Source organism: Nothobranchius furzeri, chromosome 18, assembly GCF_043380555.1.
Source record: "Nothobranchius furzeri strain GRZ-AD chromosome 18, NfurGRZ-RIMD1, whole genome shotgun sequence".
Lineage (NCBI taxonomy): Eukaryota > Metazoa > Chordata > Actinopteri > Cyprinodontiformes > Nothobranchiidae > Nothobranchius > Nothobranchius furzeri.
In genome coordinates this window covers 10974269-10997547 of record NC_091758.1, presented here as the reverse complement: position 1 = coordinate 10997547, position 23279 = coordinate 10974269, and the positions used below count along the sequence as shown (strand labels likewise).

The following is a 23279-nucleotide window of genomic DNA, read 5'->3' as shown; positions in this document are numbered from 1 at the left end:
ATAGACTATATGGATTCTATTTGAAGTTGTGCGATTCCACTAACATTCTACACCGCTGATGCTTCCAGTGTGCAGTAGGGGTGAGGCTCCAAACATACCATCCATATGTACTGCTGATGATGCTGCCCTGGGCTGCACTTTGTATAATCCCTCACCTAGGACCTGTTATTCACGGGTGACCCTACCAGAGACATAAAGCCTCAGGCAACTTAACACCTAGGATCAATGGGACACTCAAACCCCTCCACCAAAGCCTAATTTCTCCCTCTGCGTCAGTGTGGAGACACACAACGCCATTAGGCGTTGACGTAAGGGCTCTCCGACAGGCTCACAGAGGGTGACGAAGACATGCCCAAAATTTTAAACATCTGACGAAAATGACGGAGATCGCAAGCTTGTGATAGGTCAGGACGCCGCTTCCTGTATATTTGTCACCAGCACCGATGTAGCTTTGTTAAAAAGCAAAGATATTTGTTTTTTTTATTCACCCGTAAGTGAAGGAGTACAAAATACGGTGCAAACGTGAAATGTGGGTTTAGAGGTGGCGACTGCATGAAGAGGTCAAGGAAAAATCTGTCTGTTATAGTCTCAGAAATATATAAACACATCAGTAAATACACTACCAGGGACCGGATACATGAGTTATGGTGGCAGGAATAGGATACCACAGAACAGCGCTATGCCCTCTGTTGTCCTGGCGGGGAACAGAAGTTTGAACGTGTGCATCTCTTCGTTGTGGAGCTCAGAAAAAAAGTGAAAATCAGGCTTTAGATGGCAGCCCAGGGAGAGGATGCCTCTGTCTTTCAGATAAGTCATTATTGTAGATGTTAGCACAGTAGCAAAGAAGGTAGATATCGTCTTGAGGAAGAGCTGTGTTTCACCAGCATAACAGTGGAAAGATATGCCATCTCTGCTAATGGTGTTGCCTAAGGGAAGTATACGGAGAACAGTGGGCCCAGCACAGAGCCCTGAAGGACACCACAGGTAACTTCATGGTTATGTGATCTTGCTTGGTCCAGGGCGACATATTCTGTCTGGCCAGTCAGGTATGACGAAAACCAGGCAAGGACATTTTCTGAGAGTCCAGTGGCATATTGAAAGAAGTGAAGGAGAATGTTATGGTCAACTAACAAAAGCTGCTGTTAGGTCCAGTAGGATCAATAGAGATGGTGAGCCAGTATCTGCTGCCATCAGGAGGTAATTTGTGACCCTTGTGACCATGACCAAGCCTGTTCCTGTGCAATGGCCAGGGTGGAATTGAGACTGAATCTACTCAATTCACATAAAATTTTATTTGTAGAGCACTTTTTATTATAAAAGCAGTATTAAATTACACAACCAGTTTTAACATTATGTACACACACACACACACTGCACAACCATAGACAGGTTCAAATAGGTTGCTTTTTAAGGTGGTTATAAACTATAACTATGCAACTATAACTAGGTGAGCAAACTCTTTTAACAATGAATAAAACAAATATGCAAAAAAGTTTCCCTAAATGTGAGGTAAAACAGCAGCAATGTGTGTCTTAGTGTGCTTATGGACTACAATAACTCAAATATGCCTCAGTACAGAGAAATCGGATCAATTCAAGGACGTTTGAAAGACCAAATAGCTACACAGAATGCAACAGTGAAAACAGGAATTACACCTTACCATTACAAACCCAGATTTCCGTGATGGCCCAGCCTAAGCTTAGCTGAGCCTGACTGTAGCATGACTAGACCAACCTACAGGGCAAAATCTTTTAGAACTGCTACGGTTTGTCCAGATTTCTATGCTAGTACAATGCATGTTACAGAAAACTATGTGTAAAGACTCACTGGCGCAAAGGTCCCACCCCAATTGTTCTTGACTTAATGACTGCTCTGATGAGCATGTAGAAAAACAACCAAACAATTGTGACCTCTTTTAAACAGATGGACAGACCTTGAAAAGGTAAAGGACAAATGAATCTGACATAGGTCTGCATTCTGAAGCAGCCAAACTCTCATTTTTGTTTGAAAAACTAGACTCAATCTTCTAGACAGGGATTATTATTTCTCTCTAACGTCAGAGAATGTTAAACTCACATCTTAATTGAGCAAGTTCTTGTCTGTAGAGCTCAGTAGCATTTGTGGGGAAAAAACCTCACCTATACATTTTACAAAATACATTTTCATATGAAGAGTTAAAGAGGTCTGGCGGACTCTCCTTCCACAGATTAAACATGGGAAAGGCTTCTCAACTGTGTTGAGTCCTAATGTGATAAGTCAAGTGACTATTCCAAGAGAAACATTTACCACAAGTTTCACATGAATAAGGCTTGTCACCTGTGTGAATTCTCATGTGAGAAGTCAAGTTACTTCGCTGAGAGAAGCATTTACCACAAGTTTCACATGGATATGGCTTCTTACCGGTGTGAGTTCTCATGTGCTTAGTCAAAGCACGGCTGTGAGTGAAACATTTACCACAAGTCCTACATGAATATGGCCTCTCGCCTGTGTGAATTCTCATGTGACTAGGCAATTGATTACGCCGAGCAAAACATTTACCACAAGTTTCACAAGCGTAAGGCTTCTCACCTGTGTGAGTTCTCATGTGACAAGTCAAGTCACCGCTCTGAGAGAAACGCTTTCCACAAGTTTCACATGCATAGGGCTTCTCCCCTGTGTGAGTTCTCATGTGGGAAGTCAAGTTGTTGCCCTGAGAGAAACATTTACCACAGGTTTCACACAGATATGGCCTCTCACCTGTGTGAGTTCTCACATGTTTTGTCAAAGCATTAGTGTGAGTGAAACATTTACCACATGTTTTACATGAAAATGGCTTCTCACTTGTGTGAGTTCTCATATGCTTTGTCAACGCATTAGTGTGAGTGAAAGACTTACCACAAGATTTACATGAAAATGGCCTCTCACCAGTGTGAGTTCTAATGTGATGAGTAAAAACATACTTGTAACTGAAAGATTTTTTACATATTTTACATGAAAATGGCCTTTCACCTCTGTTCCTTTCTGCTTTTGGACCGTCTACACGGGTTTGTTTACATCTTCCATTTTGTTTCAATTCTCTATAGCTGGTTGATTCCAAGTTTTCAGTCCTGCAGACAATCTGTTCTTGATCCTTAGTTTCAGGAGAAATCTGACACGAGTGAGTGTTCCGGTTTGGTCCTGGTTTACAACAGTTTGGTTTTTCATAAGAAGTCACCATGACAGTAACATTTTCCTGCTTCAGAATGAACTGCCCTGCATGCTGACTGATGCAGAGTTCCTGCTGTTCCTCTTTCATTGGTGGAGGTTGTGGTTCTTCCAAGACCAAACTGGAAGTTGTATCTTGGTTACAGAGGAGCTGGTCAGTCAGAACCTCCTCTTCCCAAACATGATGCTGTGGGACTTCTGGACAGGCTAAAAGGCAAAAGAAACTTCTGATTAATGTGACGATAAGAGCACATTTTATTTTGATCATCGGACACATACATATATTTTGGTGAACAATGAACCCTCAGATTACATTTTACTTGCAGAAAACACATTAACAAGAGTTTCCAAAAGCTCTTACACAAATTCATTGTCCCATTTAAACAGACTTACGGAGAATGGTGTTCTCTGACCAAAATGGCCGACTTCCTATGGGTTTGGACCGACGGCACCAAAGACTTATGCACCGTAAATCCTCTAATATTAGTCTGTATTTAATTAACTGCCGGGTATCATATTTTGGCCGGTGTCATAGTCGACGGAGGTGAATAATGGCCGGTTTTTTTTATTGTGGCCGGGTGGAATGTGGTAACAAGCAAGTACGGGGGGCGGTTGTGTCATCCGTCTCACTTTTGATTTGCCAGTGATAGACCGCGAGGGTAACTTTAACCGTGCGGAGACGAAGAGGAGGCCAAAATTTGATATCAAGTTCAAAGAGAACGTGCTGATTATGCTGCAGAACACTCTGGGGAGCAGTAGCAGGGGTTGTATGAACTAGTCACTAGTCGACTTCACCGCTCTATAGTGACTTTTTATGCCTGTCATCGACTAGTCGCTGTCACGTGATAATGACCGGCAAGATGCAGTCCACGGAAAAGACAGCAGCCTGCTGTCAGCAGGTGACAAGCTCCTGCACGTCGGGAGGCAACGTGCTGTGCCAGAGCGTCGGTACTGACACCCGCTGTAAAACGGACATTTAACCAAATTGTGACGTTTACCCTCTTGCAATTTAACCTTCCTCTCACCCCCATCCTAACCTTAACCAGCTTGCGCATGCAAAGCTCCGACTGTTGACGCGCTCCAGACATCTGCGTCCTGAGCACGCCACAGTAACATTATCAAATCAGGTGTCTCCACCTCAAAAACTAATTTAACACGCGATCGTTCATGTCGGCTCATTTCCTTTTGTGTTTTCTGTCTTTTATTCTTTTATGTGTGCCTGATGCGTTTCGCTGCTGTGGATCGGGGCACATCACCTGTTTTGTCCTCGGTGACGCACCACTGATACGGCCGGCGAGCAGCGCTCACTCTGCTGTTTTTGCGGTCGGTAGATCTTTTAGAACTGCAGTTCAAAGGTAACTCATAAGGTGAATATATATGAAGCCAGGTAGCAGTTTTTCTTTAGGATTGAGAGGAGATGCAGGAAGATAATAAACAGGCAGGACAGAAAAATAGTCGAATAAAAACAAGTTATTTTTTGTACCTGGTGGTTGCAACAAACAGACACCATTGAAGGTAATCAGAAGTGATGAACAGAAAATGAAATGATTATTTTAATGTATAGAGCAGCAGGAACTCCGAGAGGCTGCAGGCGCATCATTGAGTTTGCGGCCGCTGGGCGCGCGGGGGGGGGGGGGCTGAAGCAGAAACTACCGTTGTTAAAAGAAATGTGTTTAACTTTGAAAATGTGGGCGCAATTTTAATTGTCAAAAACTCCAGCAAACCATTAGTTCATTTTGCTTAAATAGAAATTGAGGCCTGCCTCTAATTCTGGTCCTCCTTCCAATAAAGGCCTGGAGCTTGATGAGCTTGAGTCAAATACAGACCCGGGTCTGTATTAGAAGATTTACGGTATATGAAATTTCATAATCCTCAGTAAAATAATGGCTAGGGGATAAATGGTTTATCTTTATTAGAGAGTGCTTTTAAAAATTAGGCAATGTCCATCAATGTGTTCTTACATATCAGTTAGTAATTGGGTTAAAACCATTCATCTTAAATCTTGTGCAGATCAGAAGAAAAATATGGAATTTTGAGGCAAACGTATGGCCACAGCATAACGTCATACTTCACCATGCTGTCAAAGCCCCATCTTCTTTCAAACAGTTTAATAACTGGACGCCAAGTGACCCCAACTTGTTTCCTATTACCTGAAAACTATTCATCACAATTACAGGGGTGGACCGTTAAAGCGCCCGAGCGCCAATGGCGCTAAATTTTCTCGTCGGGCGGTAAATACTTGACGACTTACCGCCCGGGTGGCGCCCAAGCCTTATTTGTCATTTACACACCGGCTTTCACCTGCATCATGGCCCCGCCCTGTAGGAAGCCACTGTTTTCGTTTCGCGCGCGTGAACCTGCGCGCCTCTAGCCACGTACTGCACTTGTACGATTCGTGCACGTACTGCACAATTCTAGTTATAGTCACGTGAACTATAAGTTCACTATTAAAGACGAAGTGGAACCACGCTAGAAACACACAAGCACGCAGGAAGATCGCGCCTCCACAGGGATGGAATTTCTTGATGAAATCTCCGGCAAAACGCTTTAAAACTGGTGAGGAGAAGCGAGACAGTTCGAAACGGTATGAAGCAGAGAAGCGTGTGCGTAGGTGGAATGATTCTTGGCGGTTTAAAGAAGACGGGAGGCGCAGGGAATGGCCGTGTTCGAGTTGAGCAGCGCCTCGCCTGGAACACAGACGAGAGCAGACGGAAGCAGCAGGGGGAGTGGCTGAAAGCCGGCGTTTACGCCGGGGACACACCGGCCGCGGAAGCGCCGAGAAGCGAATCGCTCACGAAATTCGGCCGCTGCTCGCCGCTCCTCAGTTCAGATCAGACGCGCCCCAGTCGAGGCGCGCCTCGGCTCAGCTGTAGTTTTTCCTCAATTTCCTCTGCCTTTTCTCAGCTCTTTTCCTCTGTGTGTGTGTGTGTGTGTGTGTGTGTGTGTGTGTGTGTGTGTGTGAGTGAGTGAGTGAGTGAGTGAGTGAGTGAGTGAGTGAGTGAGTGAGTGAGTGAGTGAGTGAGAGAGAGAGAGACAGACTATGGTGTGAACCAGTTGTTTCTGCCAGTTGAATCTCTTGGATTTCCCTACATGTGTAGCTCGGGGGTGACGATGGCTGAAGATATCGCGTTAGCATTCACACTTGTTCAATTTTCAGTTGTAATTCTGGTGCCTGTTAGCAGCTGAAACACATCCTCACGTGCTTGTGGATATCATATATTGTATATGAAAACATGACTGTAATAATAAGTAAAGGTTATCAGCTGTAGCTTCAGTGTGTTTATAGGAAACGTGACAAAAGAAAACAAAACACATTTCTCTTTATGGCCTATATAGTTGTCATCATCAACGTAATGTGATTTACAGAATACATGTGACCAACTAACATTTCATGTTCTACCACCGGATGTTTGGATCAAAATATGAACCAATCAGATCTTAGATCAGGTGAGAGCCAGGCGTTTCCCATCATCCTCTAGGTTATGCAGCCGGTGTAGAGCAACTGCAGCACCTTGCTCCAAAATCTGCGGCCGCCTTGATCTCACGAGGTTATCGTTGCCTACGTATGCATGACATCAGAGCAAGTCGGTGTCAAGTCGGACACAGATCTAACCGGCATGCACTGCTCGCCGATCACCGGTGATCTAATCTGCGCAGAACTGGCTCATCTCGAACACAGCCAATGGCTCAAGTACAGCAAAGCGGAGTTGGTGATGTACTGCGTTGTATGCCATAAGTATGTGACGACAAAATCGAGTTTTGTTGAGGGAACAAACAAATTCAAACTTGAATACGTTATTATGTTTGTGAATGTGTACAAAATGAAGGTTTATTACATTTAAAACGATTCAGTTGTTATTTTGACTCATTTTGGCAGCTGACCAGCGGGGCCGGTAGATTCTTGGCAGGGCCGGTAAATAATCAGAGTTACCGGCCCGGCTGGCCGGTTGGTTTTGAAGTTAATGTCCACCCCTGCAATTAGGTAAAAGGAGTCAAATATGGACCCTTTAAAGTAATGATAAGAACTCCAGCTCTGGGACCACAATGCGTTTTTCTGCAGTCGCACGACAAAAATATGTGTAGAAACTAATCGGGAGATTTTTTGTTTTTTAAATCTGTGAAGCCAAAATGGAAGTAACAAAAATTGCAGTTCCACCTTCATCCGCTGGGGGCTTGCACCAGAAACGAGCAAATCCTCATTGACTTCCATGTTAAAAATGCCAACGTCTCAGCAGACATGAAGATGTTTACAGCCTGGTTCAATAAATAGACTTTAGGTTTAATAGATCTAGTTTACATTCATGACAGCTCTGACGAGGGTGAATTTTTTTGTAACGCTACAGTTGAAGTGTAATTAAATGCTTGAAATTATGAATAATTAGGTTTGATTGACACGTAGAAGCAGCATCAAGGCTACCACTAGCAGCTAGGTCCGAGAAAGCCCTCAGCCTGGGACTCAAGTTAATAGATGATTGGCCATTTCAACTCTCTGAACTTAAGTTGTGTCCTCTGTGTGTTCATGTTTGGATGTTAGTCCTGGAATTATTTCTATTAAATCATTGATTTGGTAAGCTGGTCATTCAATGGGATTGACGAGATTTTTTTCAACAATGAGATCGGAGCGGAGGGCTCAGTCTTGTCCAGATGGAATTTACTCTGTGAGGTATATTTTGGATCCCTGGAAGGAGCAAGTGGTGCTCGCTGCAGAACCACAAAGGCGGAGCTGCACCAGATGGTGGAGATGCACCAGAGTCAGCCCCGCCCATTCCAGAATCAGCCCTGCCCATTCCATCAGTCAGTCCAATTCCTTCCAGTTGTCAGACTTGATATAGCATTCTGGAACCAAAGAGGGTGTTGTAGCAAAAAAATGCAAGATTGAGGACGGAGTTGAGAAGTTAATTGAACAGTTTTTGTAAAGGTTCCATATAATTAAAAATCTAACTTTTGGAAATTTTAATCATGTTATATTGTCATTTCCTCATAAGAAACACGCCAAAGCCATTTTTAGCCTCATTCATGCGTTTTCCTCCCATCTCAGCTTCAATTTGGTCTCCTCCCCGAAGCGGGTCTGGTCTTGGTTCTCAAATCTGGATATTCTGTCAATTTTCTGACAAATTATTTCTGAATTGACTTCTACTGAGACACCGCCAATAAACCATTCTTCCCATCTCAGAGACACATTGAGCAGCACAATTACATGTAACGCCACACGATATATAACGGATGTGGTGGTGTAGTGGTTATGGAGTCAGGTTGACATGCAGTTTTGCGCCGGTTCGCCTCCCAGTAGTGTAAGTTTTAGGTAGTTTACAACCTCTTTTCTTCATTTCTAGCTACACTTGCCAGTACTATGTTTACAACAATTTACTGGTATACCGTTTAACATATAATGTGTTTTTTTTTTTTATTTATTCGTTTATTTAGCCAGTGTGAGTCAATTTGTGAGCAGAGTTTCAACTAAAATGCTGTTTAGGAACGACCAAATTCAAAGAACTTTTACAGACATAAATATTTTGCTGAAAATAAACATTACAACTAAAATATAAACAAATTAAATGTTTCAGCTGGCTAAATGGATTGCTGACGACCCCACCGAGAATCGAACCAGCATCAGCTGAGGGGAAAGCAAAAACCAACTCAGACGATTTTGCCACTAGACTACCAGAGCCCACGTGATGATATGGTGTGCTGTTGTACAGCACTTTCGTTAGACCAGCTGTAGGCAGATATTCGCTAAAAGAAACCTTTTCATTTCGAGATATATTCAGTCTTTGTCATGTAGCAAGTTATATTTATCTTGTTTAATTGGAGCATAGAACATAGCATTAACGACTGTAAACTAGTAACAGCCGTAATTCATGTGGGTCAGGTCAGTTTGCGATAAAGTTGAAAACAAAAACGGAAGTCAGTGGGTTAGGCAGAGTTTGCGTGAATGGGCGGGGCTGACTCTGGTGCAGCTCCACCTTATGGTGCAGCTCCGCCTTTGTGGTTCTGCAGCGAGCACCCTCTCGGAAGGAGTGGAATATTATATGTCTCTTCCAATTGTCTGTTATGGGCATTGAAGACACATTGATTTTTGGATTTATGATCACTGGATTTTTTCCTCAATAGAGTGGGAGGATTTCTGGTATTTCGGAATTTGGAAAGTCGGGGGCAACTGGAGTGTCAAGAAAATCAAGGAAAGTCTCAGTCTCAGATGTTAGTCGAGTTAAATCACAAGCTGAGGGTTCTAGCTGCCATTCCGGTATTAGCACATTAAATGGATATAATCTTGGAGAAAGTTTCCGCATGGTATACAAATTTAAACCCAGTTAATGGATTCAATGAGGGACTGAAGACCAGCTAAGAACTACACACACACACACACACATATATACATATATATATATATATATATATATATATATATATATATATATATATATATATATATATAATATATATATATATATATATATATAATATATATATATATATTTAATATGTTAAAACAGTGCAGAGCATCTATCAATCTCTTTTTGTCCGCATATCCAGGGTCAGGTTGCAGGGCAGTAGACTAAGCAGAGGCCCTGACTTCCCTTTTCCCAGCCACTTGTGCCAGCTCCTCCAGGGGAATCCTAAGATGTTCCCTGGCCAGCGGTGAGACATAGGTCTCTCCAGCATGTCCTGGGTCTTCCTTTAGGCCTTGTCCCGGTTAGACGTGCCCAGAAAACCTCACCAGAGACATCCAGGAGGAATCCTAATTAGATGCCTGAGCCTCCTCAACTCGCTCCTCTCGATTTGGAGGAGAAGCGTGTATACTACGAGCCCCTCCCAGATGACTGAGCTTCTCACCCTATCTTTAACCCTCCCACGGTCTTTATGGGTGACCCCGCAAGGAAAGTTGACCATTGAGCAGGATTGATGGTTTATTCCTTGAGGTCCACGTGGCAGGGGTGAGGTGGTGCTCACTTCTCACCCCTGCCACATGGACCCAAGGGATAAACCATAAACCCTGCTCAATGGTCAACTTTCCTCGCAGGGTCACACCCATTAGGACAGTGGGAAGGTTAAGGAAGAGCCCAGCTACCCTGCGGAGAAAACTCAGTTCAGCCAATTGTATCTGCAATCTCATTCTTTCGGTCACTACCCAAAGCTTGTGACCATAGGTGAGGGTTGGAAAGTAGATCAACTGCTTCACACTCGACTGCGAACTGCTCCAGTGAGTTGAAGATCACGTTCTGATGAAGCAAACAGGTAGCCTGGCCTGCCAGACTCGTCCTCTGTTTAATTCTGCACAGGAAAAGAGTCTGGTAACTCACAGGCAGAGAGGCACTTGAGGGGTGGGACTAGGCAGCTCAAAACTAACCAATCAGAAAAAAGACGGAAATGCTGACTGTACTGCGCGACACTGTACTTTTTTAGCTGTTGTTAAAAAAGGCATATGGCAACGGAGTAAAGGCATACGGCAACGGCGTAAAGGCATATGGCAACGGCATAAACATCTTTTTTTATTTTTAGAAGAAATGCTTTTAGCGCTTCTACTTGTTGAAGTTTTAAAGACATTCAAGTCATTTAGAACAGAGGAAAGAGCCACAGCAAACTCCATCATTGTCTTCGTTGTTTATAAGAAACAGAGTCGCTGTGTATGACGTCCACGATGCAGTAGATTTTTAGCTGTAGTCAAAAATGGCATCTGGCGACAGCGCAAACATCTTTCTTTAGAAGGCTTTTAGCGCTTCTACTTGTTGTGGTTTTAAAGACATGTTCAAGTAATTTGGAACAAAGGAAGGAGCCGCAGCAAATTCTGCTTCAGTCGCCATGTTTATGACAAACTCTTGCTGTGGTTTTAAAGACATATTCAAGTAATTTAGAACAAAGGAAAGAGCCGCAGCGAATTCTGCTCGAGTCGCCATGTTTATGACAAACTCAGCGTTATGGTGTGTGACATACGCTACTCAGCGCTGATTGGCTCAGTTAGAATTCTGACGTGGTGGGGTTATTTGAATAGGAGAGTTCCCAGACCCTTTCTCTGTGCAGAATTAAACAGAGGAGGAGTCTGGCAGGCCAGGCTACCAAACAGGACCCCATCATCTGCAAAAAGCAGAAACTCAATACTTAGGCCACCAAAATGGATCCCCTTAACACCTTGGATGCACCTAGAAGTCCTGTAGTTGAAAGTTATGAACAGAATTGGTGACAAAGGCCAGTCTTGGCGGAGTCCAACCCTAAATTGAAATGAGCCCGAATTACTGCCGGCAATGCGGACCAAGCTGACACCAGTCATATAGGGACTGAAAAGTCCGTATCAGAGGGCCTTGTACCCCATACTCCTGAAGTACACCCTACAGGGACGAAGTCAAATATTTTCTCCAAATCCACAAAACACATATAGATTGGTTGAGCAAACTCCCACGCACCCTCCAAGACCCCATAGGGGTAAAGAGCTGGTCCAGTGTTCCATGGCCAGGACAAAAACCACATTGCTCCTCCCGAATCCAAGGTTCAACAATCTGTCTGACCCTCCTGTCAAGAACCCCTGGATATACTTTACCAGGTAGGCCCAGGAGTGTGATCCCCCTGTAGTTGGAACACTGCATGTTTCTGGCCCCACACACACCAGGGGACACACTCTAGACCTTGTTTTTACCCTGAGTCTAAATGCTGACAGTGTTTGTCCTGAGGACGTTTATATTTCAGATCACCATTGCATTTTCTTTAACTTGTCCGTTTCTGCGTCCCCACCTCCTGCTTGCTGTATGGTTCGTTCTCATTTTCTTAATGAGAGCACAGCTAGCAATTTTTTCGCTGCTGTTAATCCCCTGTTCTTCTGATAACGACCCAGATTCCTTAACTTCTCAGTTTAACGAGCACTGCCTCTCCATTCTGGACAACATCTGTCCTGTCAGAACCAGATCAGTTCCTGCAGTGAACCCTACTCCCTGGTTTAATGACAGCCTTCGCAGCCTGAAGTGCTAATGCAGAAAAATTGAGCGCATGTGGAAGAAAACCCATCTCCACGTCCATCGGCTGCACCTAAAGGATCTTCTGACATCCTTTAACTCTGCAGTCAGAGACGCTAGGGTTTCCTATTTTTCCAACCTGGTGTCCCAGAGCAAAGGGAACCCCAAGGTGCTGTTTAACACCATCTGCAGCATCGTCTCTCCTGCCTCTCCTACAGCCTCCATCCATTCTGTTGCAGACTGTGAGAACTTTCTTTCTTTGTGGACGAAGTCAATAAGGTTAGATCTAGCATCTCTACTTCAGCCTTATCGCTGCCTCTCCCGACTCCAACCAGGCCCATCCTCCTAGATAGCTTTGCTCCTGTTTCTTTGCCTGAGTTAACCAAACTAGTTAACTCTATGAAGACCTCTGCATGCCCCCTCCACATCTTACCCTCATCTTTGTTTAAAAGTGCTTTTCAGTCCATCAGTCCCAGCATGCTCTCTATAATGAATGCTTCTCTGATCTCTGGTCAGGTCCCTGCTTACTTTAAGAACGCTGTAATCCACCTGCTTCTTAAAAAAACCAAGTCTCGACCCCTCACTCCATAGCAGCTTCAGACCCATCTCTAAACTTCCATTAATCTCCAAGATCTTGGAAAAGGTTGTGGCTAAACAACTCACAGCTGCTCTTGATGAACATAACATCTATGATGGCTTCCAGTCAGGTTCTCATTCAACTGAAACAGCTCTTCTAATGATCTCTAATGACCTTCTGATCCACAGTGATGCAGGGGACTGTTCTGTTCTGGTCCTGCTGGACCTGACTGCAGCCTTGACACTGTTGACCATCACCTGCTACTGGAGAGGCTGAGAGACTGGGTAGGCCTATCAGGAACTGCTCTCGAGTGGTTCTCCTCTTATCTTTCTGAGCGCTCCTTTTCTGTGGCCGTCTCCAAGTTTAGGTCCTCCACCACCTCCCTTACGCATGGTGTCCCACAAGGCTCTGTGCTGGGGCCTCTGCTCTTCCTCCTTTATCTGCTTCCTCTTCAGCACATCCTGATCTCCTTCAAAGGAATCTCACCATCTTTACCCAGATGGCATCCAACTGTTCATCTCCTTTAAGCCCCATGAGATGTCTAAGCTGCAGCTGTTACACACCTGCTTAGTCTCTATCAAAACCTTGATGGCTGGGAGCTTTCTTCAGCTGAAAAAGATAAGACGGAAATCCTCATCTGTGCCCCAGACAAGTTGGTTCCCAAAGTCAGAGAGTCTCAGTCAGCTTGCTCACACCAAACCTTCCATTAGGAATCTTGGCGTGACCTTTGACCCAGCTCTCACCCTGGATTCTTATGTCATTTCTCTTGTTCGCTCTTCCTTCTTCCATCTCAGGAACATTGCTAAGCTGAGTCCCATTCTGTCCCGCTCTGAACTTGAGATGGTTATCCACCCCTTCATCTCCTCACGCTTAGACTACTGTAACTCTCTTTTCACGTGTCTGAGCAGAACCTCCCTGAACCGTCTACAGGTGGTTCAGAATGCCTGTGCTCGGCTTCTGACCAAGTCCTCCAAACACACCCACATCACCCCGCTTCTCCTCCAGCTTCACTGGCTGCCAGTCAACTTCAGGGTTCATTTCAATATCCTGGTTCTGATCTATAGAGCCTTACATGGACAAGCACCATCTTACATTGGTGATCTTCTTAGTCCCTACACCCCCAGCAAGTCCCTGAGGTCCAGTGATCAAAGCCTACTGGTTGTGCAGCGCACCAGGCTAAAGACCAAAGGTGACAGATCATTTGCTGCTGCAGGGTATATACAGCAATCCTTAAGTACAATTTACTACTTTTTAATACTTTTTTTTACTACCTTCAGAATTTTTTTAAAACCATTACAACACTAAATTAAAAAGGGTTAATCAGCGACCTATTTACACATATTTTAACATATATAACATACAAAAAGAATAGACTTAGAGACTCACTGATGCTGACAATGTATTGCACATATTTATTTTACTTAGAAAATAAGCCAGGCACTTCTGTTCAGCGGTTCAGACAGTTGACCACGAGGCCTGAAATGATGCAGAACGACCACTGAATATGACGTCATCATTATGTGACCGGATATGCTAAAGTAGGGCTGCTCGATTATGGCGAAAACAATAATCACGATTATTGTGACTGAAATTGAGATCTCGATTATTTAAGATGATTTTTCAATTTATGTAGATTTTTTGTTGTTTTTATTCAGTCATAAAACTGCTCAGGGCACAATCAGGGCAAAAATAAACAAGAAACAAGATGATCACTAAAATAACTCCTGATTCCCAGTATAAAAAGACCAATATACTTATAGCAAATGACCCAAGGGCTATAGACCTTGGTTTAACTCATTTAAGTCTAACCAGTACAGACCCAAATACCAATATCTTGCAAATACTGACAGCAAGAATTATACAGTGGCATTTATAACAAATACATGCAAATTGCTGTTCACTAAATGTTGCATAACATTTATTGAGTCGTGTCAAGGTGCTGTAGGAGAGTGCACTAGCACCATGTCCTCAGAGAGATTAGTTATTATTTATCAGCGTGAGGAACTTATTTCTACCTTATTTATAAACTATTTATTTACAAGTCCATCAGTTAATGTAATAATTGTCCCAACCACAGCTGCACCCCCACCCCCAACCCGGTCTCACAGCAATCAGGGGCACGCTGCACGTGTGTTTAGCATGCCGCACGCGCACATTTAGCTGTTTTTATCGGCTCAGGAGTCCGCAGGTGCGGTGTGTGTCACTCACTCTGGTTAATCCAACAGGGAGCCGGCTCCGAGAGCCGTTTCTTTAGCGACTGACACATCACTGCACCATTCCCTTTCCTAATGTCCTGAAGAACGGTCCGGAGCGCAGGCGGAGTGTTTAGCTAACCTGCAGTAAATGTCAACGACAGTTATCCAGAAAGTAGCTAAGGGTTACCAGAGATGTTTGAGGCGTTCGCTAGGTACTTTTAAGATTTAAAAAGTCAAGAAGGGGGTCTAAGAAGCTGTTAGAAATAGCGTCAAAGTTGCCAGATTGGCAACACTGTGGAGGAGCGCTTCATGTGCAACTCAGGGCAGCGCAAGTGGGAGGAGCAAATAATCGGCTTGTTTTATTTTTATAATCGTTCAAAACATTTCATTCGGAATATATTTCTATGTCGATGTTCAGAATACGGCATCTGATAGTCTGAAAAAATAATACCTAATTTGGAAAAAATAATACCTCTGAGACCAAATTTAACACTTTTAATGTCCTTAAATTTGACTATTTTTATTTATCACTTTTTAATACTTTTTAAAACCCCGCGGACACCCTGTGCTGTGGCCCCCAGACTCTGGAACTCTCTCACCCTGAGCCTGAGATCAGTGGACTCAGTGGTCTCCTTTAAAAAGCAGCTGAAAACTCACTTGTTCAGGCTGGCTTTTGTGTGACCTTCAACATCCTCTCCTTGTTCTGCTCTCCTCACCTATTCCACCTTCCTCAGGATCCACCGATTTCCCTCTTTCCTATTCTCTCTCTCTTTCTTTACATTTTTAATCACAATTGTCTATTTTTTGCTCATTTTACATATATTTTTAATCATTTTCTAAAAATGTTTTTTATATTTTTACATTTTTTGTTTTTGTGAAGCGCCTCATGATTTTTACCTTGAGAGGCGCTGTAGAAAAGATCTTTTCTTCTTCTTCTTTTTCAACACATCCTGCGGTCCCCCCTTTTAAATAGGGGGACCATCACTACGGTCTGCCAATCCAGTGGAACTACCCCCGATGTCCAAGCGATATTGCAGAGCCGTGTCAGCCAACACAACCCTACAACATCCAGAGCCTTAAGGAACTCTGGGCGGAGCTCATCTACCCCCGAAGCCATGCCACTAAGGAGTTCTTTTGATCAGCTCAGTGACTTCAGCACCAGAAATTGGAGAGCCCAACCAAAAGTCCCTGGACTCTGCTTCTCTGGAAGAGGTGCCGGTGGTATTGAGGAGGTCTTCGGAGTACTCTGCCAACCGATCCAGAACGTCCCAAGTTGAGGTCAGCAGCACACCATCCCCACTATAAGCAGTATTGATAGCACACTGCTTTTGCCTTCTGAGGCACCGGATGATGGCAAATACCCATGTGTGGGAGGAGTTCAGTGAGACTATGGAATGTTGATATTAGTGGAAAATGAATTAAAATGTTACTGGTACTTTTAATGTCAGTGTAAATATTCAATGAAATCTCAAAAGCTGCTTAAACCTGCCTTTTTAGTGTAGGGTCTTCTATATTTTCAAAAGGAGTTGACGATTTAAAATAATTTTAGCTAAAGTTATTCAGAGCTACTGTAGAAGGTCCAAAAGTTTAAGTAGTGTTAACATGAGAGAAACTGTCTAACAGTATGAAAGCCTTTTCTATTTTCTTGTTCAAGTTTATTTCATGCAGATATGAACTATATGATCGTATAAAGGAATTCAGCTAAAAGATAGATATATGTTTTGTTTTGAATCGCCTAGCTCTATCGTGAAGAACATAATTTTTATCTTCTCATGTAGTGTCATTGTGTCCTTTTTGTCACCTGTGATCTCTGATTTTATTTTCTGTTTAGGACTGCAAGTGCCCAGGGTCAGACGAGGCTCACTGCTGCTACTTTAAGCCGGGCATACACTGTATGACTTTTTCACTTTTTTAAGTTGATTTTCCCCTCGTGCGAGAATCTACAAGATCGGGGCAAGTTTTGCGCTGAGCGTCATGTAGTATACAGAGGGTTAAAAAGAGGCAATTAACACTACATGACCAGCTACCGTTCAGCAATTTTAAGCTCGCAGTAACTTCTGGCGTGTTTGATATTTTTGTTACAACCCCGAAATGTGTTGTTTAAAATGTGAAGGAGGGGGTAAGATAAGAATTTGGAACTGTGGAATTTAAAGTTTTTAAAGGGACTTTTCGGACTTTTGAATTTTTATGCTTGCGATTAACCCCTCACGCCAAAAGAGTAACGGCAGCTTCAATAGTAGGCTCGTGCACGAGGCACGCATGCTGTACGATCACACTCCTTAACGAAAATAACAGCTGAGACAGTCCCGTGTGTGTGTGTGGCCCGGACGACAGAACAACACAGGAAATTAATAAAAATAATGTTCCTCTGTCTCTGCAGCTGCACTTTCTCGTCGGCCAGCCGAACGTGCAGTGTGTGTGTGTGTGTGGCCCGGAGGACAGAAGAACGCGCAGCTAATTAATTAAATAATTTGGTTCTGTACCTTTCTCTTCAGCACAGCCAACAAAGGTTTAAGATGGTTCAGTCCTCCTGCATGCTCAGATCATTCCCTTCCCTTGCTTGAAAAATTGTTCCAAAATGAAAGTTGAACCCACATCTTTTTTATCTGTGAATTCAATGCCTTTTGGCGAGTCTCAAATAAAAATTTGGGCATCTTACTGTAAAAAATATCCCATTAATGTAAAAAATAAACTCCAAAAAAAAACTATGTTCATACCTGGAATCGAACCCAGGTCTTCTGCACGAGTCAGACATCTTACTAGGTGAGCTAAGGCGCCAGTAACATTTGGCGTATCTGTAACATTTATATCCTTGATGACAGTTGAAACGTCAAACCAAAGAACGGTTCGGAGTGAAAATGGCTGTTTTGTTGCTAATTTGCAGGAAATATCTAGAAGAAAGTTCTACAGAAAGTAGCTAAGGGTCCTCAGAAATGTAGCTAGCTTTGTCACTAGGTGTTAGGAACAGCGACAAAGTGGCACTGCCTCTCTCTCTGCTGCTAAAGCTACTGATAGCAAATGCTACGGGCGATGCCTGAGCGTGAACGCGCATGAAGCAGCCTGCTCGACCCGAGCATCTCTCTTTTTCTGTGATTTTACAGAAAAACAGGCAATCACAGTAAAAATGCCAGGGCTCATTCTACAGGACCAGGGCATTGCAGGAGAATGTATGAAGAAGACATTTATTATTTCTATACATGTTTTGGCTGTCAAACTTCCCTATAGTCCCTTTAAATGTCATGAAAAGTTTTATAACAAGTGCAAACAGATGGTGAGCATTAATAAAATAATGCAAATCACAAAAATTCTCAAAAAATGGTTCACGATTAAAAGACTACTTATCGCACTGTTGAAGCAGCGCTGCGAGCAGCTGCGACCCAAAAGGTTCAAGAACCGCTCAAGGCGCATGCACAAACATGTGTCAACACGGCTCGCCAGCTATTTCCCTATAAACACACACCGTTAGTTTTATTCATACACATTTTTTTCGCACACAAGAATGGTCAAGAAAGTGCGTTAATGTCAAATTGAAAAAAAAAAAACGATGATAAAACACTGATTTACTTTTGCTTTCATCTTCCACTTCCAACCGCCATAAATCCCTGTGTCCTCCTACAGCACTCCTGATGAACATACATCAATAACTTTAAAAAATTCAGCATGTTATGTAAAAAATTGTATTTTTAGGCCCAAAGTGTTGCTACTGGTGTGTGAGCAGTCAGGTTGCAAAAAGTCACAATGTCCGTCCGGCTTTACCTCCTGGGAAAGAGGCCTTCCACCATCATAGCCATGTTGATGTGTTTATCTAGTTTTTTGGTGTTTGAATGTTTATTAAATCAAATACTAATTAATAACTGATTTGATCATTTATTTAATTGCCACTTTTATTATTTACAGGCATTTCTGAAAATATTCAATGAAAAGAAAATGAAAATATGGTAAGGAGACAAGACTATTTATAATACAATTATAGTAAAATTAATTAAAGAGCTAAACAAATATGGAACAGTTATGTACATCGATTAACCTGAGTGATTCTTTCCTGGATCATTTACTTAAACTGAGAGAGCAGGAAGTTTTTGGCTGTAGCTGGATCTGCTGCAGAAGGATCCCAGACAAGGATGGAGGGCTGGAACAGACCCATGGCTGGATGTTTCTGGTCAGATGGTGGAACATTGTACAAGACGCTCTGCAGACAGAGCTTTGGGATGCTGCCTCTCACTGTCCACTCCATTGTCCATCTACAGGGACCACTGGGCTGGCTCAGTCGACGGCTGTCACATCACTAGGACATTTTCAGAAAAATGCAATGAGGAGACGGTTCACTTCACTAGTATAACAATTGTGACTCTTCAGCAAATTAAAACACAGTTTTGTTTTAATAAAGGTTCCTGCATAAATAACTTGCCTGTTAACAGTAGTCATGGTCTGGTGGCACCTCCTCCAGGAGAGCGCACCGCTCACTGCCTCCATACCAGCCTCTCTCATCATCAGCAACATCTTCCTCAGGATCATCCTGCAGGGCCACAGTGTCACCAGCACTGAGGTAGATGAGCAGAATAGTGCATGTTGACCTGTAATAGGTCTTTGTCAGAAGTGGTATCAGGTGCTGTAGCGCGTCACATGATGGGTTAGCTAGGTGAATAAAAAAAGGAAACATTGGTTGCTTTGTGTTGCTATGAGCTTATAAACCTGCAGAAAATGGTACACTCCTATTGTGTGAAGGGCTGCCATGCGATCTTCACAAGAAGGTTAAAAAGTTAAATGCAGGCAGGGGTTGCGTTAACTGGATATTTTTGGACTGTTTATTTTTAACGGAAAAATCTCCAGGCTGTCATTTTACCACCCGACTCATTCAGGTGAGCAGGCATTACACACAGGTCATCACGAAGGTAACAAAGACAATCAAGAAAAGATTCCCATCAGAACATCTGAGCATGATCTCAGTCTTGGACATCATGATCAGCAGCTCGCCATCAGCACGCTGAGGAGCTGTGGAGAGCAGCTGGGAACGCATCTGTGGGTCACGGCCCATCAGCAGAACCAGAACGCAGCAGGGCAAACGTTCCTACTTTAAATTGTTTACTGTAACATTAATATGTTGCTGGAAATGCTGGTTAGCTTGTTTAGACTAAATAGTAATGAAATGGGATTTATTTTTATTTATTATTACTTCAGAAGTAAAAATGACGAGAGGAAACGATCATGACCATTTTTGTTTTACTCTGTCGGTCAAAATTCAAACAAAAACGTCTATAGTGCCACCTCTGAATGTAGGTAATGTTTCTGTACCTGCTTAGAACTTATGTCGAAAATAACTTGTTTAAGCAATTTTATGGCTTATTTAAACAAGTTATTATCAGAGCCCACCCAAAACTGAAAACCTGGCGTAGCACCTGGGTTGGTAAAGTTATCTTTTCGAATGGCTAACTTACTCAAGTGATATTATCGGCAATGAAATGACTGAGCGCTGTTGGTTTCATTTGAGGTTGTAGAGATCTACAGAGTCCTTCACAAGTCTATCCCTGTAAGGGAGTCATTCATCCTTGTTCCTTTTTATCCATCCATTTGACTTGTGTGCCGCTTCTACTTCAACTGCGGCTTCCCGTAGCAACGTGGCTCACACAGCAAAAATCATTTCTGTTTAAAGAGAAGCAGGGCATCATGAAAAGAACTACAGATGACTTACATTTTTAGAAGAGATCTGAGCATTACTAGCCTTAAGTTGAATAAACAAATGCACATTGAAAACATGTCAATGCTTTTTTAATAACTTAAGATCATTTTTTATATTTTACACCCACTTTATGCTCATTAACACGTTTTAAGATACAATTAATATTAGGAAATGTCCTGCTGTATTCAACATTTAAAATGCACTTCATTTTTTGTAATTATCTACATGGCGATTCTTTATAGTAATGTATATATTTAAGCACAGATAATTCAGTTGCACGCATGAAACTATCTAAAGTGAACATGTAAGTGCTGAAAGCTTGTACAAAATGACTTTACCTGGAATGGTTGTCTCCCAGGGCAAAGGTGAAGCAGCTGTAGAAAGGCTAAAATGACATCCCTGCTCAAATTTCTCTAACTTTCGCTCTTTTCCTTTGCCCGGTAGATCACGTCACGGTTGCTAAAAGTTCCACTGCCAAGGACCTACAGGCTGCCGTAGGAGCGATGGTTAAACCGTCCGGATTCGTAGCCGCTGACTTCCGGTCTTAGCGGCCGAGCAAGGACCCGACCTAGCTAAACCGACGAAGACGTAGCCTCCTTTCCACCGACCGACCGACCGTACTCACAATCATCCTCCTGCCCCTGGAGTCGGACACAGCCAGTTTACACACACACAAAACACATGGAAAAACACTCGAGAAACTATCCCATTCTACATAAAACTAATGCAATAACCGGAAAAACGTCTCACTAGTATATCAACTACAACATTTCATAACATTTCATCCTCTAAACCATCTTCTGAACAATAAATTAACCTTAGCTCCATGAAAATCTCACCTTCCTCCATTTCAGCCTTTGAGGAGGAAGTAACGTCACGTACGAAAAAGGAAGCAGTGTCAACCATAGACATGAATACGTAGACTCTGGAGGACGTAACAGCTAAGCCGCCATATTGGATGGGTCTCCTCACTCTCCAAAGTTCTTCTTCTTCATCTTAGAGTTTTACGGCGGCAGGTGTTGTGCCATAAATCGACTCGCTGCCAAAAACTGATTAGCCACCGCGGGATCGCGCACGGTTAGGGCAATTGCATTTCTAGACGAAATTCCCCAGGATTTCGCCCTAAAACTCAGCATATCTAGCAATATGGACATTCAGAAAGCAGAGGTAACCTCTTCCGGTACTTAAACAGATGTTTATCGCGGATATTAGTTTTTCCAGTTCGGAAGTTGTTTTAAGTGTTGCTATTTGTCTTAAACGTTCACAGTGAGGATATATTAATCCTTTTTGCAATATTTGCGATTGAAAGACGGATTGTGGTAAGAACTGGTTATCTTTATGCTACAGCCTTGATACAAAAAATGAATAAACAATGTAAAATGGCGCCCTGTATTGAATGTAAACGTTGTATAAATGGAAATAAACATTTCTCCAGCGATTTGATTTATCCCCCCTTTCTTTCTTTAGTCCACTTGACATGGAGCCACAGTTAACTAGTTTGGGACACATTTTTACTTGAAAAATAGTATTTAAACTGATCAAGCTTTGGCTTTATTGACACTGTGTAGGTTATTATCTATACATTACGTTGCTCTATTTAAAAGTAACAAAAGCACTTCAGCACATACAATTAAGATTGTCACTTGCCAAATAGACTACACCCTCCCGTTTACCTATAAGAAACGCCTAAAAATATCTTTAAATTCTTTATTGATTATTTAATTGCTAAAAAGTGATTGAATCGCTCAGATTTTCATGGAGGTTAAAATTGACCAAATAAGGGTTTTATGTATTATCTGTTGATGTTACTGAACTCATACTGTCTACTGTATCATCATAAACACCTCAAAAATGGCAACAAAAAAAAAGATAATTTCCCTTGCCAAAAATTGATCACAGTGTCCTGGTCACCTGCAAAGGGTTTAAATTTACCTAAATATTACTTTATTTATTATCTCTTGATGTTATTAGTCCCATCACAGGATGCTGGGTGTTTTTCACATTCATAAACACCCCAAAAATGGCAACAAATGATCATTTCCCTTGCCAAAAATTGATCACAGTGTCCTGGACACGTGTAAAGGGTTAAATTTACCTAAATATTACCTTATTTCTCGTGCTGGGTCATGGGTCCGAGTATGACCCGAGTCGAGCACTTTGGTCGGACTAGGGAGGCTCTGCCGTGCCCCGATCATAAAGATAACCTGTTAAGTATACTTAAAGCCAACTTATACATTCTACAACCTGGTCAAAAAATAATAATTAAAACATAGCAGACTTTGCGGTTGTGTAATGAGCTGAAAAACTGGTTATGAAACCAATAAACATATACATTTGACCTCAAAACTCTTGGCTTTTCGACGAAAGTTGGACTTCTGTAAAAGAGAAAGACCAGGGGGATATATTCCTTCATTTTTGAAAGCCAAAATTTGAAAATACAAGGTTGCATCCATCTTGCACTGCGAAATGTGGCGCCATTTGATTTAATTAACCAACTTGCCTACTAATTAACGCTATTGGCCAATGAGCTGTGAGCAAAGTTTGTTGCCTTGAAAAATTTCTGCCTAACATAATAACAAATCTTTAAACAAAAACAAAAGAAAGTAATATAAAAAAGTGAAACTGTCATTTTTATTTATTTATTTAGTTAGTTAGTTTTTGCCATTTTTGAGGTGTTTATGAATGTGAAAGACACCCAGCATCCT

General features: G+C 42.4%; 1 protein-coding gene across 1 annotated transcript; it reads right to left on the bottom strand.

Moving 5' to 3' along the window:
• Window positions 1-1892: 1892 nt before the first annotated feature.
• Window positions 1893-21482, bottom strand: LOC107395921 (zinc finger protein 135). Its single transcript, XM_015975393.3, has 2 exons — window positions 21414-21482; window positions 1893-3390 (listed from the first exon to the last, which is right to left on the bottom strand). Exons 1-2 carry the CDS (start codon window positions 21478-21480, stop codon window positions 2228-2230), a joined length of 1230 nt encoding a protein of 409 aa, XP_015830879.3. The 5' UTR covers window positions 21481-21482; the 3' UTR covers window positions 1893-2227.
• Window positions 21483-23279: the final 1797 nt, after the last annotated feature.